At 47.8% G+C, this 27,841-nt stretch overlaps 1 protein-coding gene across 1 annotated transcript in view; it reads right to left on the bottom strand.

The window, feature by feature from the left end:
* The window catches only part of RFX4 (regulatory factor X4), a gene marked incomplete at both ends in the record, with an annotated part of 170,671 nt that extends 151,298 nt beyond the window's left edge, over positions 1-19,373 (bottom strand). Inside the window, one exon of the mRNA XM_079714121.1 lies at positions 19,331-19,373. Coding sequence (XP_079570247.1) covers positions 19,331-19,373 — 43 coding nt within the window. The remainder of the gene's footprint in view (positions 1-19,330) is intronic.
* Positions 19,374-27,841: the final 8,468 nt, after the last annotated feature.

The raw sequence follows: 27,841 nt of genomic DNA, 5'->3' as shown, positions 1-27,841 counted from the left end.
CACACAGTTCAAAGGTGCTAGGCTCAGAATTCAAACCCAGATCTTCAGTCTCCAAAGCCTATGCTTATTCTTCCTGCTGCATCCTACTGGGCACAGGCTAGTTGTTCTCTCTCATCCCTCTATGCATTCAATCTGCAAATATATAGTTATCAAGTGTCTTCAGTGTAAAGTTCTAACAGAAGAGATGGACAAAAGCTATTTAACAGGAAGCCAATATAGTACAGCAGGATATCTCTGATGGACCAGGGTCTCAGGACCTGAAAGTATCTTGGTTGCTTATGTATTCTTTTTTTATTATTGATTTCCCCCACTCTTAAAACTGTACGTTCTAACAACCTTGAGTATCTTGTTCAGCACTTAGTTCCCAAGAGCCTGGAGCAGGGTCGGGCACAGAGCTGGTGGTGATGGCTGTGATGAAGCAAAGCAGAACAAAGGAACAGGGAATCCTGGACGGGGGATCCTACCCAGGAAGGCCTCTGGGAAGAAACAGCATTTGAGCAGAGACCGAGTGTGGTGAGGGAGCAAAAAAGGCCTTCGGAAGTTCTGACAGCGGAGACCACAAAGGCAAAGGCTCTGAGGTGGGGTCACGTGTGACCTATTTAAAGAACTGGAAGAAGGCCCGGGGGCTGATGTGGAGTGGCCATGGGGGAGACAGTACAAGATGAAAGAGAAAACAGAGGCAGGCCAGGAAGAATGTGGGGCCTGGGGTTAGAACAACTGGATTTCAAATCCCAGACCTGCTACTCACTAGCTATGTAACACTGAGATGGTTCTGGAACCTTCCTAAAGCCCTGCCTCCCAGGTTTCTCCAAAGATTAACTGAAATGATACGGGTGAGGCACTTAGCATGCTTGGCTTTGTGGGAAGATGAGGAAAGCATGGTCTCTCTCCAGCAGGTGCTCACAGCCATGATGGGGACAGACGGCAATGGTGACATCTAGCATTTACTGAGCGTCCTCTCCATGCCGGTCACTCTGCTTCACCTCTGCTCACCTCCAGCAGCTCTGAAACAGAGACCTGAACAACTCCGATCTGTGAAGAGGAAAGTCTCAGAGAAGCTAGGTGATGTCACCACCACAGGTCTGTCTGACCCCAAAGCTGTTTGCTGTCACCATGGCACCCTGCCTTGCTAAGCCAGCAGGTAACCAGGAGTACGTCTAGATTACAGTAAGGTGCTTCCAGCTCGTCCTGGCTGCTTCACAGAGCCGGGTGGGGGGGGAGGCATTTCAGCTGGTCCTTAAAGGAGTCGGCATCTGCCAGACCAAGGAGGAGAGAAGAGCATTCCGGGGAAGAGGGCCACCGTTGCAGACAAAGGCACAAGATGGGTTCTGAGAAAGGTGAAGAGCCCACTGACCTGTGACCCAGAGAGTGGTGGGAGACAAGTGGGAGATTCCATTAGGAGCAGATTGCAAAGGCCTCGCCCACCAGGCCAAGAAGCCTGCAGGCAGCTGGGAGCCAGCCATGATTTTTAAGCAGTGGGGGAGTAACACGATGAGCTTTGTTTCTGAGGGACTGGATGAGAACAGGGAGCTTTGACTTATGCAATACCTGAAGAAAACACCGCCTGACTTATAAAGTGTCACTGGGTTTTAATAGAAGGCGTTATTCATCCTCTTTATATCAACAGTCTTTTGGGGCGCTGTGCTGAGGCCTATTTTAGGAACCTGCAGCTTTAGAAATGCTACATGAAAGAGCTGACATGCCACACTCGCAGCTACCAAGGGAGGACGGGGCCCCAGGTCCCTCTGGAGGTGCCAGAGCACACCCCGGTGTCCCCTCCCCCAGACCCTGCTCATTATCAGGAGAACCACGCCACCGGGGCCTGCTCCCGTCCCCCCACGCACCAGGATGCTGCTTTTCCTCTCTCTCCCCGGGACTCTCCGTGGTGGTGGTGACACACAGGAAGCTGTGCAAAGTGGGCCCAGGAGGCGGGCAGCTGTGGCCTCTCCAGGAGGTACCTCAGGTCGGTGGGTTGCCATGGCGACACCACAGGCCCCACCCCAGGGGCTGCTGGGTTCCAGGAAGGGGTCCCTGCCCTGCCTCCAAGGGGCAGCCCCACGCTGCCGCTGCTTTTATTCCTTCCCTCGCCCACCAAACAGTGATTTAGTGCCAACTGTTTGCCAGGCTCTGAGGATCTAGTGATGAACATGGCAGGCAAGGTCCCTGCTCTCAGGGAGCTTATATTCCGTGGTGGAGACAGACAAAAACAAATAAGCAAGATGACTTAGCGCATGATGAGTGTTCCAAAGAAACGAAGCCCTGGAATGGGATAGAGAGAGAGTGGGGTGCTGTTTTAGGTGGCAGGGACACTGAGGGCCTCTCGGAGGAGGTGATGTTGAGGCAACTGCAAAGGCCCAAGGTGGGAGTGGGCTTGGAGGGTGTGAGGAAGAGCCAGGAAACCAGTATGGTGGAGGAGAGGAAGGACGGGGGAGGGCAGTGCGAACTGAGGGCAGAAAGTTAGGAAGGGCCCGAAGTTCGCTGGCCAGAGTAAGAACTTCACATCTATTCCAAGTGTGCCAAGACGCTATTGGAAGGCTTTAACCAGGTGACATGAACTGCACTGGCTCAGAAAGGGCAGCCTGTGAGGGGACTTACATTCATTTATCCCACCGTCCGTTTATCAACTATTTATGTGGTAGCATGTTGCAGGCACTGAGCTATACAGTAGGGACATAGCAGGGAACAAGACAGTTTCTGTCTTCATGGAAGGTCAGAGTTTAGTGCAGAAGTCAGCTATTCAATAATCACACAAATAGAGACATAATTACCAAGAAAGCCAGGGGAGAGAAATAAAAAGAAGAAAGGTCTGACCTAATCTGTGAGAGTCAAGGAAGCTTCTCAGAGGAGGCAGCATTAAACGGACAGCTAAAGAGTAAGAAGACATGTGTTACTACCCCAGGGAAAAGAGGGAGGAGGGTTCCTGGCAGAAGGAACGGCATATGCAAAGTCCCTGAAGCCAGCAGAAGAGTGACACACTCAAGACATTGACAGGCAGCCTGAGCGTGAATGGACTCATTCATTCAGGTGTTAATTCAACATGTGTTTACTGAGACTATCCTGTATAACTAACACTCTGTAACATGCTAACGGGCATGTGCACATAAAAGCCCTGCCTCTGTACTCAGGGCTGGGTTAAGGAGTCTGGATTCTATTCAGTAGATGGTTGAGAACCTCTAAAAGTTTTTGAGTAGACTGTGGCATAAACAAATCAGTTTTGTGGGCAGCTCCATCAGAGGCTGCTAAACACAATTTTAGTGGAGAGGGAAAGGGAAGCAGGAGACCATATCATTTATCACCTAAACCTGGAAGTTTCTGAGACTGAAAAGCAGTGTTAGTAATAATTTTGCCAGGACCATATGTGTAAACCAGGATTGTCCCAGGAAAACTGGGACTTAACGTCCCCCTAGTAGGAGGCCACTGCAAGAGTCTTAAGTCTTCGATGCTTGAACCAGAACAGATGAGTGAGATGAGAAAAGATAAGAACTCTGCCCTCCTTCTAGCTAACTGTATCCACTCCTCTGGCCGATCCATGTGACCAGTGTCCCCATGTCTCTTCTTCATCAGCTGGGGTCTCAATCACTGCATGATGCAAGTGAGTCCACTAATGACACATCCTGGAACGTGGCCTCTCAGTCAAGTACCATCATCCTCGTCAACATCATCATCAGAGCAATGACTTGCCCAAGATCACACAGCCAGTAAGCAGCTGAGCCAGGGTTTGAATCTGACTCTAACCTGACCATTAACTTATACTGTAATACCCACAATTACACATGCCTTGAAGTCTCATTGTGAGCACTAAGCTGTGTCTAAAATAACACCAAACACACAATATGTACTCAGTAATGTTACTGCTCCTTCTTACTTCAAGAAAACTCAATATAGAAAATTCTAAAGTGGGCAAAGAGATTAATTAAGGTGTCATTGTTTGCAATATACAAGAATTAGCGATGGAACCCTGAAGGTGCACCAATGCTGATATTTCACAAATCATGAACTCACCAACAGTCTCCAAAGACTAGAGAAAATTAAAGCTAAGGTGTTCAGTGCCATCTCCTGTTGAAGATAAATTCAATGTAAAAGCAAATCTCTGCTCTGAAAATATCTCTGGGAACACCAGAGTTAATGTACATAATTGCATAACCAGGTTGTAAAAATTTCATTTCCCCTCCACTTCTCGGGGTGGGGGGGCATACCTACCCTTACCCAATGTTGGCAGACTTTTTCTTTGTTTCTATTGCTATTATTACAATATTATTAAAACATAGAAAATCTGAAAAAGATCACTGGAGCCAAGGCTACTCGCTGTGCACATCATCTGGTATTATCTGATTCTTGACATCACTGCCTTTCCTAGGTTTTTGTTTGTTTGTTTACCTCTTCTGCATTTCTGCTCACCCCCTGTATTAGAGGAATGTGGATTCCCCCTCCGAAAACTCAGGAGTCAGGCACTCCTGGCTGCCGGAACCAAAGAAACTTCAAACTAACCTGCACTTTTGAGATAAATCAACAAAATATCCTTCTGTTAAGCAAAGCGCTTTTTTCTTTCCTGTGTTAATCTATCGAATAAATTATACTTTTTAATGTTGAAAAGAGAAACATATTGACCCACAATCCCACCCCTCTAACGTGTGAACTACGTGTCCTTTTTCTGCACTGCTCCCCAGCCTCGTGCGCACCTGTGCACATATGTGAACTGTAATCTCAGGGAATGTACAATTTCTATTCCTTTTCCTCTCAACCTTCTATCATGGAGATTTCCCCTCTGTTGCTACAGTCCTCACGTTCATCATTGTTTAATACATGCCCAGTGTTCCACTGAGCTAATGTTCCTATTTTTTACAATGTTTTAATGGACAACTTGGTGCATGTAATGTTTTCTTTCATTTGGATCATTTCCTGAGAATCACCTAGGAGAAGGAAGAGTAAGCATGTGGGCTTCGTAACTAGCTACAGACGAATGGTCTGAATTACAGCCTTAGTACTTACTAGTGAAATGACTTTAGGCAAATTCTCTAAACCTCAGTGTCCCCTTGTGTAAAATGTAATAATAATGTGCCTACCTCATCTTAGTGGTGTGAGATTGTAGTGAACAAATGCATGGAAAGTACTTATAGCACAGTGAATGGCACAGAGCACGTTCTAAATACATGGAACCGCTGTGAGTCCCAGGCACCTGTTTGTGACTAAGGCACTTTTTTGGTTTGTTTGAATAACAATGTAGTAGTTAAGGACACAGATTGTGGAGCTCAACTGCCAGGTTCAAGTCTGACTTCCTTGAAGTATGACCTTGGGTGAGCAACTCAACCTCCTTGAGCCCCAATTTTTTTTAATCTGCAAAATGGGAGTGGTAATAATAGCATCTCATGGGGTTTGTATGAGAATTAAGTGAATAAGGCACAGAGAATATTTACATGGTAAGCACTATATAAGTCTTAGCTATTATAATTTTTATATCATGCCCACCTCCCAGGAATTACTCTTTAGCTCCTTCCTGTTATCATTCTTTCTGTTTGATTCTTGGATCTCTTGGTGCATGGCCTTGGGAGCCGGCAGGACACTAATTCTAATCCTCCCCTTACAAGGGACCAAGAAAATTCTGCAACCCTGGGCAAATTACTTAACCTCATGGACCTCAATTTTCTTCCTATATTAAAAATACTTACCCCATGAGGTTACTATGAGGATTAGGAAAAATAATATAAGCTCCTTAAGAGCTGACTGTACCTTATTCCCCACACTTAGGACGGTGCTTGGCACAGAAGAGCAGATCAATGAGGAGAGAAGAGGAAGGGCTGAGAGGAGGGAGGGAAAGAAAGAAATGAATGAAGCACCAGCACCATGCCTGGCTCACAGGGGCTCAAGAGTGTCAGTTCATCTGCAGTTAATCTATCAAGTACTTGCTTGCATGGAGCCTTGAGCCAGGCTTCCTAGAAAGCAGGCAAAGAGGTGCAGCATTCCTCAGAATATGAAGGAGGAATTGATTTATATCTTAAGTAAATACTCATCAAGCACTGACTTGTGTGAGACACTCTGGAAGATGCTTTGCACTGTGCTAAGCACAGAGAATAACGACACAGGTGGAAATCTTGAGAAACAAAGGAAGAAGCATCAAGTGAACAATGAAAACGAGGCTTGGAAGTCTGTGCACTTGAGGCCCACGTGGATAAGAGCACCGTGAGGCAAAGTTAAGACAGTCAGAGCTCTACGTGGAAGGGAAACCACCAACACCTTCATTACAGCTGCATGTTTTTAATTGGTATGGTGATGGCCTGGTTTAAGAAAGCAGGACCAGGCTTCCCTGGTGGTGCAGTGGTTGAGAGTCCGCCTGCCGATGCAGGGGACAAGGGATCGTGCCCTGGTCCGGGAGGATCCCACATGCCACGGAGCGGCTGGGCCCGTGAGCCATGGCCGCTGAGCCTGCGCGTCCGGAGCCTGTGCTCCGCGGCAGGAGAGGCCACAGCAGTGAGAGGCCCACGTACCGCAAAAAAAAAAAAAGAAAAAAGAAAGCAGGACTAGCTTTGGTGCCATAACAACCTCAGTTCGGATACTCTCGCTGTACGAACCAATGCACATACAGTGACTGAATCCCACAGAGTGGCAGTTTCACTAAGTACAAGATGGGAATGATCCTGCCCAGATCACAGGTTTATGAGGTTATGTATTGAAAAGACTGAACACAGTGGAAGTGTTGTATAAAATGTTTTCTTCTCCTATGCAGTCCTGGGGGAAGGGGCAGAAAGGGGAATGGGGAGAAGGCAGGTCTTGGAAGCTACTAGGGGGACACAAGGAGAAGCAAGTGCTCGAAGCACCTTCTGTTTACTGAGCTTTTACAACATGCCAAGGCCCTGTGTGGACCCCTTTATATGCATTAGTTCATTTAATCCTCACAAGACCCTCTAAGGTAGGTACTCTGCATGATCCCACTTTACTATCCAGCAAACTGAGGCTCAGAGAGGTCACGTGACTTGCTGAATTCATACATCTAGCCCATGGCAAAGCCGGTTCTCACTAAGTCTATGGGATTCTATAGCCAGAGCAGTTAGTGTTTGTATCAGTGATTGAAAACTCCCTGCTATTAATGATTGTATCAGTGGACTTCCCTGGTGGCGCAGTGGTTAAGAATCCACCTGCCAATGCAGGGGTCACGGGTTCGAGCCCTGGTCTGGGAGGATCCCACATGCTGCGGAGCAGCTAAGCCCATATGCCACAACTACTGAGCCTGCATGCCACAACTACTGAAGCCCGTGCACCTAGAGCCCATGCTCCGCAACAAGAGAAGCCACCACAATGAGAAGCCTGCGCACCGCAACAAAGAGTAGCCCCTGCACGCCGCAACTAGAGAAAGCCCATGTGCAACAACAAACACCCAACACAGCCATAAATAAATGAATGAATAAATAAATATTTTGAAAAATGATTGTAACAGTGATTGCAAACTGTGACATGCTATGCAATGGAAGGGGCTGTGATTTTAACACCCAAGGTTTTTATGCTTAACCTACTGTAAGGAAAATCATGTCTGTAAGTAAATAGGTATGAAGCCTTTGATGATATAAGATGTCAAATTTGCCAGAGTAACTGGCAGGCGGGGGATACCTCCCCAGTGGTGGTGCCAGGTTGAACTCAGAAGCTCTGAGAACAATTAGAGATGAAAGGAACACCTGACATGAAGGTGCCCCCACAGGAAGGAGCCCCCGTGGGTGTCCTCAGTCAGCAGTCTGCTGCCAAAGTCACATCCAGGTGCCCGTGACAGCCAGAAGCACACTGACACCCATGACAGTGTGCTCCAGAGCACTGCAGCACTAGCGGCCATCTCCCCCAGGGTTAGGGGTGAACTGACCTCCTGAACTTCGTTATACAGTAGAGCAGAGGAGCTAGGATGGACATCTCTGAGGTCCCCCTTCTAACTCCAGGCCTTAGGAGGCAAGGAGGCAGCCTGGCTTTAAAATCAGAATAATCTGTGCTCAAACTCTCATTTGACACTAGCCAGTTGGCCTGGACATGTTACCTAGGCTCTCTGCACCTCGGTTTCCTCTTCTGTAAGATGGGGAAAATAATGCCATCGGTTGGGTATGAGAATTAAATGAGTTAACATGTATAAGCATTTAGCACAGTGATTGGAAAAGATGATAAATGTTATTAATCTGCTACCCGATTTCAAAAAGGGAGTCACTTGATTTAAAAAAAGCAACTAATAATTTTGAAAATAATGCATTAAGGCAGCCTGCCGTCAATTACCAAAATAACTCGGGTAGTTCCCTCCTTCTCTCCCATCCTCCCTCTGTCCTTTCCTTCCTCCCTTGCCTCCTTCCTTCCTTCTTTCCTTTCTTTCTCTCTTCATCTCCTTTTCTTTCATTCTTTCCTTCTCAAAAACAACCAATATATAGTCTCCAGGTACTATGTACAATCATACGGCTTTGGTGTTTTTTTCCTTTCTTCTTCTTTTTTACGTATGTCTCAATACCAAGAAAAACTCTGAACAGAACGCAGACCCACAGGGAATCCTTTTTTCAGGCTCCTCATCTCTCGGATCTCTCTGGACCCCTCTGGACCTCTCTGCCCTGCATGCTTTCCCTGCTATGCTCGGGGCTCAACCAGCCTGAGTGAGGCTCACGCCTGTTGCGGGTGAGACCAGGTCCAGGCAGGCAGCTCTCCCCGCTCCCAGTGCCTCCTCAGCAGTGCCCTGCAAGGTAGCCCAGGCGGAGAATGCCCTGCAGCCTGGGCACCCGGAGGAAACCCCAACGAAGCAGACAAATAATTCATTCTTCTAATCACAGCAAAGTTTTCAAACTTTAAAACGGAGACTTGATTAGAAGAAAAGCTGTGTTTTTTTTTTCTAAAAGCCTGGCATTTCTGAAAAGGTCCCCTACCCAAACCACAGCAACCTCAAAAACTCTGCCCACTGAGTTGAAAATAAAAGTTCACGGAGACCAACGGCCCTCTCGCAACAACAGCTCAACGCTTTAGAAATCTTCTTTCCAATGCTTAAAAGTTTTCACATTTTAACTGAGGGCCTGAAGCCCTCTGGGATCTTCCTCCCTTGTAAACTCCCAGGGCTTTCTCAGCCAAAGTTATTTATTTTTTTTATGATGTCTAATAATGCTTTGTGGAGAAACTTTTGTTTTTGTAAAAGGAGCCCTCAAGTAAAAGAAAAAAAAAAAACTCCTAGAAACAGAAATTTTAGCTTTTTATGTAGCCATGTAAGAATGATACAAAATTACTTGATTTTCTTTTCCGTAGAACAAAGAACTTATAGAGGCACCCAAATTCTCCCCCTGCCCCCACTCCACATTTGTTACCAGCAGTGGAACTGAACACCACAAAGAAAAAACAGCGAAATATTTAAAGTGATCAATCAATTCCACCATAAACAGATCTGCGTTTATGCCACGGGCCCATTTCCGGAACTTTATAAAACCCCAACAACTTCAATAGGAATTTCACCTACCCATGAGCTCTGAGAACCAGTTCACAAACTATAAATACATCACATGTATCAACACCCCCAAATTTAGACTCATCGTTCAGAAAAAAGATGATGTGGAGCTCAAATATCACCCCTGCTTTTTAAAAAAAATTATAAATTCTGTAATTGTAACATTCAGAGAAACGCCTCCTTCTTCAGAAGTCTAATATTAGCTTGAAATGACTTCAGAGCCGTCACAAGATTCAAAACAAACGTGTTAACATAAGTTTCTCCACGAAATGCATTCGTGCCTCAAAAATTGGTTGCTGGTGGTATAATTAGCAATCACTAATCACTCTTTAGATTATTCAAATGACAGTTCAAAATCTAGTTCAGGAGTAGTTCACTCATGTTCACTGATACTGCATTTTTCTCCAACATGATGTTTTCAGGAGATCCTTGCTTATGAAGTAGTAATTCTCCCTTCCAATTAAATAAAAATCTGCTATATTCATCAATCTCACTTAGGCTGCGTCTAAACAATGCTGACCTTTAGCACAATTGGGTAGTCAGAAAACACGCAGGGCACTAAGCCCTAACTAACCTTCACTGGGTTGAAGCCTTTTCAAAGGCTTTCTTATTATCCCCTTGATAATACACAATCACAACAATATAAACCCAACACATCAAGGTTCACCTGTCTACTAATAATTATTGATTGCTCAGAGGAAGATTATGCTTTTACATTTTATTGAGGATTAACCAACCACAAAAGTGGAAACTATATGCCTATTTTAAAGAAATTCTGCTCTGAGGATCAGATCTGAGCACAGAAACCACGTAATCTACTGGCACAGGTAATTCAGCCCTGGTTGCCTAAATTCAGATCCTATTCAACTGAAAACAGAAGGGCTGAATTTCATTCTTTCTTTTCTGCTTTTTATGATCTTTCTCTCTCTTAAAGAAAGCTGTTAATATGTCAAAAACCCCAAAACCACAATGTAGATAAAATCAAGTTATAAAGACAGAAACGGAACAAATGGACATTTTCTCCTCACGTTAGAAATATATGCAAGAAAGGCCAAAGAACTAAACGAGTTTCCTGCTAAAACGAGTTTCAGAGAGACTCACTTGAAACTGGTTTCCCCTCTTGAAAGTCAAGTGTAAAATGGTTCAGTCTTTAATAAAACAGTGATGCCTACACGTATTGGGCAGTTGGGGGAGGGCAGTGGATGGAGAACGGGGGCCATCACGTTCTAGAACTGGGAGGGCGTCAGGGGTTGTGCAGGGGTCTTCATCAGAGGTGTGCACCATACGTCTCCTCCGAGAGCTCCATGGAACTACCTTTCTTGCAGGATTCAAATACCAGTCAACAGGTGTTGCCTCTACAAAGACACATTTTCCACTTCCTTTAACAAATTGGAAAACGCAAGGGTGAAACCACGGCAAACAGAAGCACATAAAATGCCTTGTTCATGGGAAACGTAGAGAAATGAAAATGACATGAATCCCTCAGCCTAAAACCTTTTAGAAGAGAATGATTTATCTTGACATGAGAATTGAGACTATGTCTACGTAGTACAGAAAACATCTAGATATGCTGAAACAATCTAAATTTTTTTCAGCATTCTTATCCCCTTTTCCCAACTAGACACCTAGGATTTGGCACAGGAAGGCCAGATAATTATTTTCAATCATAGTAAGGTCTGCCATTTACTGAGCAATTTCTAGGAGCCAGGCTTAACTTAAAGTGCACAATCTCATTATATCCTCTTTTTGTTCTTATTGAAGTATAGTCGACACAAAATATTATGTTAGTTTCAAGTGTACAACATAGTGATCCGACAAATACATTACCACACAATCACCACGACAAGTCCAGTAACCATCTGTCACCACACAAAATTATTACAGCATTATTGACTATATTCCTTATGCTGTTACAGTACATCCCTGTGACTTATTTGTTTTATAACCGGAGCTTGTACTTCTTAATCCCCTTCACTTATTTCACCCAACAACCTCCTCCTCCCCAGTATATCCTCTTAAGAACCCTAGAAGGTAAAGAGTGGATTTTTTCACAAAGAAGGAAGTTGAGGCTTGAGAACTTAGGTCATTTGCCCTGGGTCACACAGCTAGCAAGTGACCAAGCAGGGATTTAAATCTTGGTCTATCTGATAGCAAAGCCCATGTTCTTTTCATTAAAGCACACCCACATCTACCTGACGCCATAGGGGAACACATATCTGTGAATGACTTCTAGCTCTAATATATGGTTTGTTAAATTACCAAAAGGCTACATATATAATCACAGTACTTAATGGCTTCTGCCTCATTAGTTTATTCTGGCTGAGGTATGTCTGTATGTGAGCATGAATGAAGCCTAGACATTCACAGACACAAAGCGAATGGTAACTAAACTTCAAATGAATCCCCGAGAAGACTACAGTGCATTTCACATCTGTAGTAAAGATGTGTCCCTTTATGTCCCTATTTTTGCCAACGATAATTTACAATTTTGTCTTCACAGTATAAAAGACTATCCTAACTCTTTCTTACAGGAAGAAAATAGCATGCTTTTGCTAAAATAATATACGCTTTCATTGGACGTCCTTTCCAACACAACCCTCTCCCTCGCTAAAACAAAAAAGAAGAGAAAGATAGTATAGCCTTGTGACTAAGAGTGTGGATCACTGCAGGTTAGGGTACTTACTCCCTTCAAGGATATCCTTTATCTGCCTCCATTTCCCATTGCATAGAATGGAATGGATAATAATAGTACCCCTAACATATATTTTAAAATACAACTAATAATGAATTTAAAGTGCTTAGTACATGCCTGGCATGTGAAAGTCACTTGACAAACATTAGCTTTAAAAATGAAAACAAAATCCTAGATTTATTACTTGCATTCTGTCTCAGGAAAGTTTGGCACACACAATTAAGATCGATCTTGCTTCCCATGCAGTCAAGGTATGTCTCACAGCCCAACTTCTAGAGTTCAGAAACTTTTCAGTTTTGAGCCTGTTGGTTTCCTTCTTTAAACTGCGAACAATAACAGTTCCTTCTTCATAGCGTTGTTGTAAGAATTACCTAGATAATGCATTTAAATTAAAATGCTTAGCAAAGTGAAAACATATAGTAAGTATTGAATATACGTTATTTATTATCACTTTCGCATTGCAGACTCACAACAGCCCTATCAGACGGTTCTATCAATTCTGTAAGAAAACTGAAGCTCAGCAATATCTAGCTTCCAGACCAAAGACACACAGCTTCATGTGGCAGAAAGGCACCCTGTGAAAGGCAGCAACCTCTCCATCACCACACTCTATCTTCATTAATCTAGATAGTGTTTTCTCTTCATAGTGTGTATCACTGGCTGAGATGATCTATTTCTGTGTTTATCTGTTTGTCTGTCTAGAATTTATGCTCCAGAGGAGCAGAGATGGCATTTTAAAAGCTCAGTATTTAGCAGAATGCAGGGCACATAGAAGACACATAGAATTCTTGAATGAATGGATGGATTAAACAAGCTAAAATTTGCCCAAAGTCTATACTCTACTCAACCCTTACGATGCACTGCCTCCTACCACTGCCATCATTTAAAATCCTCTTCAAATCCAGAATCATATGACAACTTCTGAGACGTTTTCTCTGGCGCTCAAAGACACAACATTCCTTGCTCCTCCACTCTCACCCATGCATTTCCCTTCTCACCAAGTGGGATTCAAATCCACCTGGCGGCCAGCGTCATCACCAAGCCCTGCCAGGCTAGCGCTCTACCAGTGTCCAGCTGAAGCAGGCAGGGTGGGGCGAGGGAACGGGCTTTCCCAGTCTGGCCTCCGATCTAGCTCTGTCACGTACAAGTTGTGACCCTATGCAAGTTCCAGACCCTCTTTCATCCTAAAAAGGGACAACGCAGAACTGCTGTCAGGCTTAAATGGCTAATGTGTGGTAAAGTGCCTGTTAATGGGGCTGCCACATGGTGGGTGTTCAACAAGAGACAGCATCCTTTCCTCCAGGCCCCAAGGGGACACTATTTTTCTGTCCCCTGTAGCGCTCACCACTCTCAATATGTCCATGCCTTCCCCCATCAAAACGTTTTAAAGTCCTTGACAGTAGGGACTGTGGCCTTATTCATCCCCAGGCTCTGCCACCCAACAGGTGCTCAATGAGCGAGACTGAATAAAACCTCCGATAAATTCACCCAAAGTAATTTTTTTAACTTTTACCTGACACCTCCATATTATCTGTCTTTGAGTTATTCTCTCCCCTAACCTTGATAAAATTGCAAAGACATCTCAAATAGAGTGGGTGTGGGGAGAAGCAACGTCAGAGATTCTCCCCCAGCACCGCCTTTTCCATCCTGCAGAGCCGTGCATCCCTGGAGGGGCAGCTGAAGAGTGTCCCAAGTAACCTGTACAGCAAGCAGGGCAGGCTCTCAGGGGTCTATGCAAGTGGAGACCTGACTGTCTGGCGTCCAACTTGTGATGTCACCATTCCATACCTTTTCAGCCTTTTTTTTTTTTTTTTTTTTGCACAGACACCAAGGCAAACACACACATCAACTTGACTTAGAATCATGATTTTGCAGTGTTGGAAATAGAAGTGAAACCCTGTGCCTGATGCAGGTCACAATAATACCTCTCTCGCAGAGTGCTTGTGAGGATCAATGTGTGATGAACTACTTTATAAACCTAGTACCAGGCAGATATCACAGACACGGGCATGTAAATTAGTCGTAAACTTTCAGACAGACTGTGGCAATCTTTACATCCAATCCGTTCATTTACAGATGAGGCGACAGAGTCTGGGGAGAATGGAAGGATTCCTCTGCTTCACATATCACCAGGAGGGGTGGCCAGGTGTGAGAAGAGCCTCACCTCTTCCTAAAAGCTTGAGCAACGGAGGGTAAAGACTGGTGTAGTCTTGACAGCAAAATCTCACCACATGGGCCAGTGTGGCTTCTTATCCAGCATTTGTGGGGGCCTGTGATGTTGACTTCATCACCCAGAGGCATTTCAGTGTTGACGCCTGGTACAGCCCCATAAAATCTAACACCTTAAGGAACGCACCTCAGGTGTAACTGAGAAAGGCAATTACAGGTCCTTAAAAGGGGGTTATTCAAGGTTCTTGACGCTTAAAATCCTAAATGACTTGTAAAAATAGTTTAGTATATTATTAGTTTGGGGAGAGAGTCACTAATTGTGCAGTGGATCATAGTTCAGATACTGGTAACCTGGGTTCTATAATAAAGAGGGATACGTCTAACTTGTCAGAGAATCCCAGTCTGTGAGCTGTCTTACCCTTCATTTTACAGGCAATTAAAATTAATCTTGTAAAGGCTAGAAGATTTACCTAAAGTATCATTACAAGTGGCTGAGTCAGAATGATAACCCCGAGCTTTCCCCACTGTACAAAGGAGAAAAAAATCCGGAGGATCTTCTCTTCAATACCCTCCCCACCCCTCCAAGATTTCTGACCAGGCACCTCCTTCTCTTCTCTTTCCCGCCTTATCCTAACCCCTTACCCTTTCAGATCCAATTTGGGGGGGGTGGGGCGATGAGAAATTCATCTGGGGCGACCCACGGGTCGTGGGGAAGAAAAGCCAGAACCTTTCACGTTGGTGAGCCTGTGGCTCGTGGGGGGGACGGGCGCACTGCCCAGCTGGCGCCTAACTTCGGGATGGGGAGGGAGGCTGGACGAGAACCCGGAGGAGGAGGGGTGGGAGAGAGGGCGCGCAGGCGGGCTGAGAAAAGGTGTAGCTGCTGGAGAGAAATTAGAGACCTCGGCGCCTCTGGGAAGCAGGATGGTCCAGCTCTCACACAGCGGCGGGGAGGCCCCGTGCAAACTCCTCTCTCCTCCTCGTACTCGGCCTTTTGTTGTCGGCCTCTGCCTCTGGCTCCCGCTCATGCCCTCCGGTCCCCTGCCCCCCCTGAAGTCACCCCAACTGCACTCATAATATTTTGCTTTGCGCTGGGTCTGTTTTCCACCACCAACTTCCAGCAGTCTCCATGGCGACGCGCTGGGGAGGGGGGCGGGCGCAGCTATGGAAATCCCAGGGCCTAGTCGCCGGGCGGCCCCTGCAAACTTTTCCGGGTCTCCAGGACCTACAGGCCGGGTGGGAAAGCGCGTTGTCCCGGGCCGCCGCACCAAGTCGCGTGCCGGGCTCCCCGAGCCCGGCCTGCACGCCGCGTCCGCGCTGGCTAGTGCTGCAGCCACCCGGACTGGGGACCTGGGGACCACGCGGCTCTTACTTGACCCTGATGCCAAACCCAGACGTCGGCACTTGGCAGGTGGCGAGGGTGGGGCGAGCATGCCCCCTTTACCGGCCACACACACACACACACAGACGGCCGGGGAGGGCGTGAGACAGTCTGATTTGGGCGCGGGGGCAAAGTTCACAGCTCCGATCCCTTGTTCCCCGAGCTCGCAGTCCGGGTCCCAGGGCTGGAGAAGACGGCTGCTTTCCTAGGCCCGGGGCCTCCTCCCACCCGGGCGCTCTCTGCCCCGCCGGCCCCACGCCAAAGCCACTGAAGGTCCCCACCTGCGGGCCCTCAGAGCAGGTCGGGCCTTGTGCTGAGCCGGGGGCCTGTAGACCAGAGTGCCTTCCCGCCGTTGTAGCCCAGGGAGCTCAAATCCGGCTCTAGGGGTGCTTTGGCCGCTCTGGGTTTTGGGGGTCGCGGCGGAAAGCGGGTAGAGACAGAAGTTTCCAGGTCGGGTTCGTCAGTGCCCCTCTGTAAGGCGCCGTCCCGTTTAACAAGAAACAACCCTTCTGTTGCGCAGGCGACCAACCTGGCCCCGGCCCACTTTGCACAAGTTCTCCGTGGCCTAAAACTCTACCTACTTTCCCCCCCACCCCGCCCCTCGTTCTCAAATTTCCAGGTACCTTGAGTAACTGAGCAACGATCGTCTGGGAAGGGCAGCCGGGATTGGAGCCACGGGCCACGAACACGTAGGCGCCGGCAGCGGCCCGCGTGAGGAGGGCGGGCCACACGGGGCTCGGCGCAGAGTTTGCGCGGCGCGGGGCTGAGGCGCGAGCCGGCAACGACGCAGCTGCAAACCGCGCACCGGGCGGAGGGCGCGTCGACCGCCCCACGCGTGCGCCTGCGGCCTCCGCCGCCTCCCCGAGCCCGGCCGCGCTGCGGGCCTCCTGGGAAAGGAGCTCTGCTTTGTGGCACTCGGCGGCGGGCTAGCCCAGCGCCCGGAGGCGCGCGCCGGCTCCCCGGCCTCCTCCGACGGGGCATTGTCTCAGCCCTCACACTTGTTAAGTATTTGGGGAAAACTCGAGGAATATATTACCGCCTCGGTGCGCGGAACAAAGGGGCGCGTTTCCGCAGGTCACGCTGAAGGGGCCCCCAGGCGGACCACTAGAGCCCCGGCCCCTGCAAAACTGTCCTCCCGGGCCCGAGGCACGTTGCGGGGATTTTCCTTTTAAGAGGAGGGGACGGAGGCCTGGCCCGCCGGCCTCTCCGACCCCGGACGCTCCGGACATCGCCCCAGCACTTGCTGCGAATCGATCGTTCCAGCCCTTTCGGAATGAAATAATAATAACGATAATATTCGTGGTTCTGCCGTAAGATTTGCGCGCAATTTGCCGTAAAAGGAGCAGAATCGAACTGCTCCAAGGAGCGCAGGTCTCAGCAAGCCGGGGAGAAAGGACCTTTACATAACAAGGGAAACTCCAAAGAAAAGCTAATTGGATTAAGTTCTCTGGAAGCGAGGTGAGGGAAGGTCCTGGACCGGACCGCGCCGAGCCGCACTTCCCTTGTCGTCGGTTTTGCAAGCCCGAGTGAAAATGTCACCTGGTGCGCCTCGTGTCATTTCTTCACGCTGCCGTTTCCCAGAACTTTTTGAGTTCAGGATGGCGATCTAGGGATGTCTCAGATTTTCGAAAAGGGGAGGGGAGTGGATGGGAGAGAAGATTTCAGAACCCGTTGGGGGTGTCTGCTGTAAGTAATGACCAGGTGTCTCCACGACCACTAGCTAGAGGACAGAAAACAGAACGTTTCCACAACCCCGCAGCTCTCCCCAGAACGCACCGAGAAGCTCCAGTCGTGTGGAAGGGGTGGCTAAAACCCCCAGCTGGGCCATGGCTGGTGTGGGGCGTGGAGACCCCAAGTCCCTACGTGAACCCTTTGCAAATACTTGGTCGTAAACCATGCAGACATGGGTTTAATTTTGTTCAAGGATATTCATCTCTAAAGTTGGGGTGCCCAGGAGGTGCGTAGTGACATTAACACTGGGCATAGCAGTATGCAGGGAGGGTCTCTTTTCCCTCTCTGGGCGCCCTCTTTACCGCCAGTGGAGAGGATCCAGCAGGGCTGGCCGCGCACTCGCAGCCGGGCGGGCGGCAGGCGACTCCTCTCCTTACCTTCATTTGTCATTGCACATAGTAAGGAGTTCTTCGGGGCTCAGCCTTTCGCCACTCCCAGGGGACCCACACCCACTCGGGGGAGCGTAGTGGAGAAGGACTTAGCTCTTGAGATCAGAGATAGACAATTACCCTGGAAAATCAAAGATACCCCTGGCCAGAGGGGGTGGGCGTCTTGTCCACCAGGGCCCCAGCAGAAGCCAGGAGAGGCTGGAAATCTTTCTGCAAGGACGGAAGAAAGACCATCAGGGGCAATGCCCGGATGACCCCTACTCCCACCCCACATCCATTTCCAGCCTGCTTCAGAGTGGAGATGGGGAAACAATCGTGTGGTGTTTATTTGCTCAGGGAGGAGTCGCGCGTGTGTTAGGGGATGGCAGAGGCTGGAAGGCACTTGTTGCTCCGCGCTGCAAAGTCCAGCAGCGGATGCTCGTAGGCATCCCCTCAAGCATCGCGTCAAGCTGCTGCCTCGGCCCAGGCTGCTCTCACTGCCCTGTTTCTGCCTCTCCCCAAGAAACTCCAAGGCTGCAACCAAGCCGGGATAGGACTGCACTGGTTGGAAGACTGCGGCTGGGGGAGGAGGTGAGCTTCCAGAGAATTTCTTTCACCTGAAAGGGGCATAGGGAGCATAACTCTGATCTAGAAGTTTGGCGGCTCTTCAAAGGCGCTAGAACTGGGAGGTGGCGAAGACTCTACTGGAGAAAGAACCGAGACGCTGGGCTTTTTCGTTGTAAGAGATTCCTTGGCTTGCTTTCTCTGTTGTTACGGACGGCCGCAACCCCAAAACCTGATGCCCACAGCCAACAGACCCCAAAGTGCCGAGCAGTTTGCAGACCCAGACGCCAGGCCTCGCCAGCCGCTCAGCGTCTTGTCCTCCCTTCAGCAGAATTACAATCCCCAAGCAGAGCGCATCGTCTGGTGCCCCTTCCGGGCAAGGAGGCTACACCCCGCCTCGGACGGCCCGGGGCTCCCTCCTCCAGACCGGGCGCGGATTCCCCAGGACCACCGGGTTCGCCGCCGCCACTCCCTCCAGCTGCGCATCTCCACCAGTCGGAGCCTCTGTCCCCACCTCCCCGGCGCTGTGCGGAGCCGTCGCCCTCCCCCGCCTCTGGGGCGTTCCGCTCGGCTTCCTGGCCCTAGCCACCAGCTCCAGAGCGCACCGCTATTCCGGGGCCCCCAAACCGGGGGAGGAGCCGGGCCCGGGAGGGGGCGGTCGGCTCGCAAAGTTTCTGCAAGTGGCACCTCGAGCTCGCCGCGAGCCAGCGAATCTTTACATAACTTTGTGTCCGGGGCTAGCAAAAGCGCGCTCCTTAGCGCGCGCGCACACACATTTACACACACAGTCACACGCGCACACTTCCACGCATCCGCTTACAGACATCGCACATCGCATGGGATTGAAAACTTCTGCAGGCTCCGTTATTTCCTGGGGTTCCGCTGTCAAGTTGACCCTGCTGAACTTTTTGCGACTCTTGCTGAAGTTCCCCTTCTACCTCTTCTTTCCCTCCCAATGTCTCCCCCCAACCCCCACCAGTAGGACTAACCTGTGGAATCCATGTCGGGTTCCTCCAGTAACCCACAATGCATGCTCTTCCCATGGACAGCACAGGCGCCCCCCAAAAGTCCTGATGTTTGGGGGTCCCCTGTGCTAGAGCTGCCCAGGGAGGAAGGGAGGAAGGAGGGGAGAAGGAGAAAGAGACGCAGAGAGTGCAAGGACGGAAGGATAAAGAAGAAAAGGAAAAGGCAGAAAGAGAAAGGAGAACAGAGAAAGAAGAAAAGAGGAGAGAGAGAGAGAAGGGAGAGGGCTCGGAGAAGGGGGAGAAAGAAAGAGCGAGCGAGCAAGGGGACACTCAGTAATCCAGCCGGGCAAAGCCAAACCCGTCAAAATGTTTGCGGATGTTTCATGGGAAAAAGCATCATTTTATAGGAGCCCCGATGGGAGCAATGTCATTGATAGGCCAGCCGGCCTGATGAATGGCCGCTCGTCAGATGGGGCCGTGGCGAGGCGCACTGTGAAGCCCATTGTGGGCCTGTTTTGAATAAGAAAAGCCGCCTCCGAAAAGGGGGGCTCAGAGCGACGCAATCCCAGCCCTCCGACTTCCCCCTTCTATTATAGCATTAGCAACGTTTTTCTTATTTAAAGTTCCAGAGGCCTTCTCCAGCCTTCGCCCGGCACTCATTATAGGCGAAATCAAAATTGGCTTAGATGTGGCCCCCTCCCCCCTGCCCCCCCATCCGGCCAGGCACGGCGCAAGCTTGGGGGGGTGGGCAGGGGGCTCCGAGGAGCCTGGGGAGTCGCCTACGCGGCCACGAGTGGGCCCCACTCCTTTCCCGCTTCTCTTGGGCCCCCCAAGTTTGGTCCCGGGTTAGATTTTGAGTGGGAGCCCTGGGGATGAGGTAAGCCTTGACTCCCTTCCACGCGGATCCGCGGACACGCGTGGGGGAGTGGAGAGCGCTGAAAGGGGGAGGGGAAGGGGAACTGCAGCCCTAAGACCCCACCCCCACCCCGGGCGGCAAGAAGGCCGCTTGGCAGGGAGGGTGTGAGGCGCTGACTCATCTCCAGAACTTTCTCTATCTTCTGGGAGTACCTGCCTCTCTCTCTCCGCCTGCCTCCCTGTCTCTGTCTCCCTCTGTCCTTCCCTCGTCCTCTGTGTCCCTCTATGTCTCCGGTTTGGGCTGCGTGCGTTTCGGTCCAGCCCCTGCCCCCTCACCTCTTTGTCTCTCCCTGGGACTCTGCCCCTCTCTGTCTCTATCCCCCTTGGTCTTCTGACACTCCCCGCAGCCCCCGCCTCTTCCCGTAACTCTGTCAGTCTGTCTGTGTCTCGGTCCCTTCCTCCCTCCTCCCGCCCCCGCCCCCAGCCAGCCACGAAGTTTGCGAGAAGCCCGGGCCTGCGAGTGGGGACGCGGTTTTCCCAGGGACCCCCTCCTCGGCTGAGTGTAGAGTGCAGAAAGAGGGGGGCGAGGAGCTGGGGGGCTGGAAGTGGAAGTGGGGGGGGCCGGCTGCGTCTCCGCGGGCCCCGATAAAGTGGCCGTTCGCGGGCCGGCCGCGCTGTGATTAGAATATGAATGGGGCTCGGCGGGCGGAAGAGAAAGGCGGATTACCCGGGTGCTTTGACCATGGACAGAGGCAGCGCCGGCCCGGCCGCGGAAGGGGCGGGGCGCGCGGGAGGGGTCCCTAACTCAGGGCGAGGGAGTCTCTAACCCGGGACCCCAAGCAGGGCGCGGCTTCCGCGGTCCCTCCGAAAGCCCCCCGGTCTGCCCTCCTAAGTGGGACAATGTTGGGATGGGGTGCGAGGGTCCAGCACGTGCCGAGTTAAGGTCACGGTGCGGAAGAAAAGAGGCGGCGCGGAATGCGGGCTGGAGAGTCCGGGCTTAGCGTATTTCAGAGAGCTGGGTTCGAATCCCATTCGGTAAATGCTTTACTCTGTGGGCCTCAGTTTCCTCGTCTGTAAAATGGGGCAAAGTGTCCCCTCTCAAAGTGTGCGGTAAGATTAAACGAGGTAGTGGATGTAAAAGTGGCTGAGTTATTCGCTGTTCTCGCTACTTGGAACTCTCCTTACCATCTACCTCTCCCAACATGTCCCCGCGTGACCGGCCCTTTCCCACCACCCTGATCTCAGCTAGCGTCGCCTCCTCGGAGTGCGCCTGACCACTCTGTGTGAGGCGCCCCTCTTGCCCGGCCGGTGCCTGGTTCGTTACCCGTTTGTTCCTGCAGGAACACCGTGCACAGCCGTTTGCTCAGAGCTCAGAGCAGCGCCAGGCACATTCTTTCCGGCCGCGATGGTTGGTGAAGGGAAGGGGGGTATGAAACCAACCAAAGGCGACGGTGGTGATCACCGCACGTGGTCGCGGTGTGCGTGGTGGCAAAGACCACGGGATTCCAAGTCAGGAGATCAGAGAGGCCGGGTTCTCCTTTCGCAGCCTCAGTTTTTCCCTGGACGAAATGGGGCGAATGATAAAAACCTCCATCAGCCAGCTGCAGGGGCCCATTGGGAGGCAGAAGACTTGGCGGGGAGCTTGACCAGGTGCCTTCCGGTGGTTGCGGGGAAGCCCGTGCTTCAGGCCCTGGGAAAATCCTTGAGGGATGCCAGGGGCCGGATTGTCTCCAGAGGGCGGACGAGACTATTATTATGGCTGTTGCTATTATTCTTATTATGCACGCAAAATTGGGGCGGGATGGGCCAGACTCGCCAGGGACGAGTGAGGAGAAAGAACTTCTAGGTGGGCCGCGCAGATGCGTGCCGTGCACAGTTCAGGGCGCAGGCTAGGCTAGGTCCCTGCCTTGCGCTGTCTAACCTGGGAGGGCACTGTTTCTTAGACATGACAGTGCTGCAGCACCCAGGAGCTTAAAGAAATGAATATAAGCACTTATTCATTCATTCTTTAGTATAAATTTTTGTTGCATAGCTACTATGTGCCTAGCACTATTCTAGGAGCTGAGGATACAGCAGTGAACAAAATAGACTAAAAAAAAATTCATGCTCTGCTGTAGTTTATGTTGGAGTGAGGTGAGATAGATAATATATAAAATATATAATTAGGTTATTTAGGATGTCTGATGATGAGTGCTATGTAGGGGGTGGGACATAAGGGAGGGCCTCTCTGAGAAGGTAACATTTGAGCTTTAAAATAGTGTTATCTGCTGTTGGTAGGAATGTAAATTGGTGCAGCCACTATGGAGAACCGTATGGAGGTGCCTTAGAAAACTAAAAATAGAGTTACCATATGATCCAGCAATACCACTCCTAGGCATATATCCAGAAAAGATGAAAACTCTAATTCAAAAAGATTCCCAATGTTTAGATCAGCACTATTTACAATAGCCAAGACAAGGAAGCAACCTGAATGTCCATCGACTGGCGAATGAATAAAGAAAATGTGGTACATATATACAGTGGAATATTACCCAGCCATAAAAAGCATGAAATAATACCATTTGCAGCAACATGGATGGACCTAGAGATTATCACACTAAATAAAGTCAGACAAATATCATATGATATCACTTATATGTGGAATCTAAAAAAATGATACAAATGAACTTACTTACCAATCAAAAACAGAAACAGACTCACAGACATAGAAAACAAACTTATGGTTACCAAAGGGCAAAGGGAGGGAGGGATAAATTAGGAGTTTGGGATCAGCAGATACACACGACTATATATAAAGTAGATAAACAACAAGGGCCTACTGCATAGCACAGGGAACTATAATATTTTGTAATAACATATAATGGAAAAGAATCTGAAAAAGAATATGTTTATATATATAAACTGAATCACTTTGCTGTACACCTGAAACTAACACAGCATTGTAAATCAACTACACTTCAATAAAGAAAAATAAAATAAAACAGTGCTATCTGGGGGCCAGTGACAAGGGTGCATTCATTTGTGAAAATTCACTGAGCTCTGTTTGCTTATGATTTTATGTATTTTCCTGAATGCATTTCAAACTTCAATAAAATGTTTGTTTAGATTCAGTATGAACAATATCATATAGTAATAATAGCTACCATTTACTCTTTATGTATTGACTGTGATAGGTGTTTTCCACACATTATCTCATTTGATCCTCACAATACAGCTAACGTATTATTGTTGTCCCCACTTTTAGAGAGGAGGACAGCTGGGGTGCAGTGTAGCACTCTTGCACTTCACAGGCACTGTGGACACAACAACGAGTGACCCAGCTCCTATCCTCCAAAACAAATACACAGGGGGGCAATGGAGAAAGTGTGAGTGCTGCGGGAACCAAGAGCGGGGATGTGAAGCTGAGCCCAAGAGGCTAGTGTCAAGGCAGGCCTCCTCCAGGAAGTGATGACTAAGCCAGGAACTGGATTCAGCAGGCAGGGGGGTTGAGGGGTGTTACGGACATAGGAGCCTCTGTGGTATGTTTGGGGTCTGGAGCCTGGCATGGCTGCACATAGAATGGGAGGGAGGAGTAACAGGCAATTTCTTTGGGAGGTAGGTGAGGATCAAGTCAGGGGGGTCATGCTAACCCCATCCTGGAAGGGATTTGAGCATACAGGACTACATTTGTATTTTGTAGATACCAGTGTGGCCACAGTGTGACACCAGGATGGGGGTTGTGGTGGTCACTGATGGGGCGGGGGAGGAATCCTGATGGATTCCCTGCAATAGGGACATGTCAGTGGGGGCAGGAAGACGTGACTGGGTTCAGGAGATACTGAGGAGATCACATCTATCAGCTTTGGTGTTAGCTGGATGTGCCCAGTGAGGGGCAGGGTGGAGTGATGTACAGGTTTCTGACTTGGGCTATTGACACCATTCACAGAGACTGTCTGATGGGGGGAGGAGGGAAGATCTGGCAGCAAGGCAGAGGTGACCTGAAGTGCTTATAAAACTTCCCAGTAGCCCAGTGGCAATGACTGGAAGGCAGCCCCATGAAAGCGTGGAGTTGGCACTGATGTGTAGACCTTGGTGGCTTCTGAAGCCCTTGGAATGGATGAAGGAGCAGCACAGAAGAGGAGGGTGCAGGGTGAACCCCTCCCAGGTCATCCGGAATGCTCTGCCCCCCACTGCTGCTGTCTCCATAGTGCCTTGTACTTCCCAATCCTAACACTCACCTTATTGTAATGATTTACTTGTCTGATGTTCTATTTTCTCTACAGAACTTACCACCATCTAAAATTGTTTGTCTTGTTTCCTTATTCATTGCATGCCTCTCCGCTCCACAACACAAGCCTTAGGAGGGCTGGAACTTTGTCCCTCTTGCTCACTGCTGTCATCCCTGTCTCTGGACAGTATTTATTGATTGCTATGAATGGCCCATCCACTGGTCTGACTGGTAGCAGGTGACACAGACCCACAAGAGCACAAGATGATGGATTTCCTTGTGCGGCGAAGTCACCGGAAACGAGTTTCACATTTTGCACAGCACTGAAACACTCTGGTTCTAAGTGAAAGTCAGAGCCCTGTGCAACTAATTCTAAAAATGAAATCTGGAAGACAATATGTCCTCTAACAAAATCTCCAATTGTGGGTTTATACTGTAGAGTTGCATTATGTGTGGGTCTAGGCCTGGATCACCTTCAGCAGAGAAACCTCTGCCGAGGAAGACTCACTCTTCCTTCCCTTCCCTTCCCTTCCTCCTTTCATCCCCCTCCCTCCTTTCTTAATTTCTTTATTTCAGCCAATATATGAACAATCAGCGTTGTTCTAGGCAGAGGTTCAGAGGTGAACAGGATAGACAAGCTTCCTACCCTCCCTTCCACCTCCTGGAGTCTCCATGCTGTTGGGAGGGCTGATGATAAACAAACAAATGTTAAACAATATTCCTGCCCTCATGGATCTTATATTATAGTAAAGATATGAGTCCAACCTTATGTTTGTTAATGACACATCTGTTAATTACATAGTTATTTACTTCAACAAACTTGCTGGAGCATCTTCAATGCACCTCTGCAAGGTGTAGGGATAAATAGTCCAGTAAGACTGTATTTACCTTATGTTGTCTTGTTTCAGTGAAGGGGACTCAGGAAGAACTATAAAGCATCTGGATAAGTAATCTACAAGTAGGGTGCCTGGGGCCGCTGTGGCCAGAAGGGATCCCCCCCGTTCACTCTGGAACCACCTGAAGGCTGAATTGATTTCTGCCCACAGTTGTCACTGATATCCAGAAAATGCTCAGTTAAAACCAAAGAAGGCAGAAAAAGAAGTTTCTGGCAATGAATAGAAAACGGTCGCAAACATGTAATTATAAAGACAAAATGCATGGCTCAGTTGGAAAGCTACAAAATGCTTTGACATGGTTGGAGGGCAGTATGTGCCCAGGAAAGTAGGCTAGAAAGGTAGATAGAAATGTGAACCACAAAGGTAGGCAAAAAAAGGGTCCTGTGTGCCAATCTAAGGAGCTTAGACTTGAACCTGTGGAGGATGATGCAGCATGGACAATTATCATCAAGTAAGGGACATAATCAGATCTGCATTAGAGAAAGATCATCAGACACTGGCATAAAGGCGGAGAATGTTTTTAAAGAGAGGGAAACTAGAGACAGGAGACCACCATTTAAAAAGCTTCCCAAATGCTCTAAATACTATTTCCCATTGAAGGAGTCAGAGTTTTGGAGAAATGGCTGATTCCATGTCTGGGGCAAGAAATGTAAAAGATGAGCCTGGATCATTTGGTCATGCCAACGAGAAAGAAAGCTGTGAAAAACTTCAAGATTCTTTGAGGGAGCTTAAAGATGTGACAATTTTAGAATTGGAAATAGTAACTTAACGGGTTGAAGCACATCAAATGTGTTAATGCTATGAGGTCATAATACTACTACAATAAAATACCCAAAGAGGTTCACCTTTGGAGGAATCTAGGTAACAGAATTATTAGCTTAAAAACTAGTAAGTGAAGGGGGAAAGTCAAACATTTATCCTGCCTTTCCTATATGAACTCTATCTCACAGCAACAAAATAGTTGATGGAAATTTTTTAAATTGAGAATTCCAGCTAATATATGCAGAAGGAATGACAGAATTAAATATTACATTTTTTCAATCCCTAAGGAAAAATAATGGCTCAATTGTTACTTTCTCTAGGAAGATTTTCCTGACCGTATTATGCAAAGTTAAGTGTTTCCTCCTGGCTATTACCCCAGCATTTGTTCATAGCCCTATTACATTACTTATCATGTTGCCATGATTAATAGCTTTTATGTCTGTCTCTTGCACTTGGCCCTAAGTCCCTGAAGGATAGGACCCAGCTCTTTATAGTTGTGTGCATGTGTGTGTGATAGTTTCAGAATATCAATATTATTATTAACAATGTGATTACTGAAAGTCATTTAAGATCTTTTTTTTGGGTGCATTTTGTCATTAGGGTATATTTTCCAAGGACCGTACAAATAATTGTTTTAAAGTCCCATGGGGAAAATATCTGTGTAGATAAGTTATCAACTTTATTCATTTGTTATAGCTTCTTGGACAATTTATCTTTTTATTATTACGTTGTGCCCCTCTGATAATTTCCCTAATTCTGAATTCTGCTTTGTCTGAAATTAGTAGAGTTATTCCAGCTTTCTTTTGATTAGTGTTGGCACAGGACATATATCTTTCTCTATCTCTCTACTTTTAACCTAACATATATCTTTCTCTATCTCTCTACTTTTAACCTCTCTACTTTTAACCTATTAAATTGTGTTTTTGTAGACAACACATAGTTGAGTTTTATGTTTTTAATGTACCATGACAATCTCTGTTTTTTAATTGGTATATTTAAATATTCATATTTAAAGTGATTATTGATATATTTGGGTTAATGTCAACCAAACACTAATATGTTTGTAACCATTTTCTCTTCATTGCCAGAAACTTTTTTTCTGCCTTCCTTGGGTTTAAGTTTTAATTGAGCACTTTATCTCCTCTCCTAGTAAATTATACTTAAAAATTTTTTTTAGTAACTGCCCTAGAGTTTTCAAAATACATTTCTAACTAATCTAAATCCACCTTCAAATGACACTATTCTACTTCACATGTAGTGCAGGTACCTTATAACAGAGTAGTCCCAATTCTTCCTGCCTGTCCCTTATGACATTGCTGTCATTTATTTTGCTTATCCATATGCTATAATCACCCATTACATTGTTACTATTATTCCTTTAAATAACAGTAAGCTTTTATTTTTTATGGATCTTATTGGATCAATTAAGAATAAGAAAAATAAAAGATTTTATTTTACCTTTATTTCTTCTTCCTCCAATGCTCTTACATTCTTTACACAGACCTGAGTTTCTGATTTTTTCCTTCTCTGAAGAACTTCCTTTAACATTTATTGCAAGAAAGGTCTGGTGGCAATGTTTCCTCAGTTTTTGTTTGTTAGACAATGTCTTTCTCTCTTCTTCACTTTGAAGGATAATTTTGTTGGATACAAAATTCCAAGTTGGGGTTCTTTAAAAAAAAAAACTTCAAATATATCACTCTATTCTCTTATTTGCATGGTATCTGATGAGAAGTCCATTGTAATTCTTACCCTTGTTCCTCTCTAGGTAAGGTGTTTTTCCCTTTGGCTTTTTTCAAGGCTTTGTCCTTGTCTCTG

Source organism: Hyperoodon ampullatus (genome assembly GCF_949752795.1).
Source record: "Hyperoodon ampullatus genome assembly, chromosome: 11".
Taxonomy (NCBI): domain Eukaryota; kingdom Metazoa; phylum Chordata; class Mammalia; order Artiodactyla; family Ziphiidae; genus Hyperoodon; species Hyperoodon ampullatus.
The sequence above is the reverse complement of the archived record's forward strand: the minus strand, read 5'-3'. Positions and strand labels throughout refer to the sequence as shown.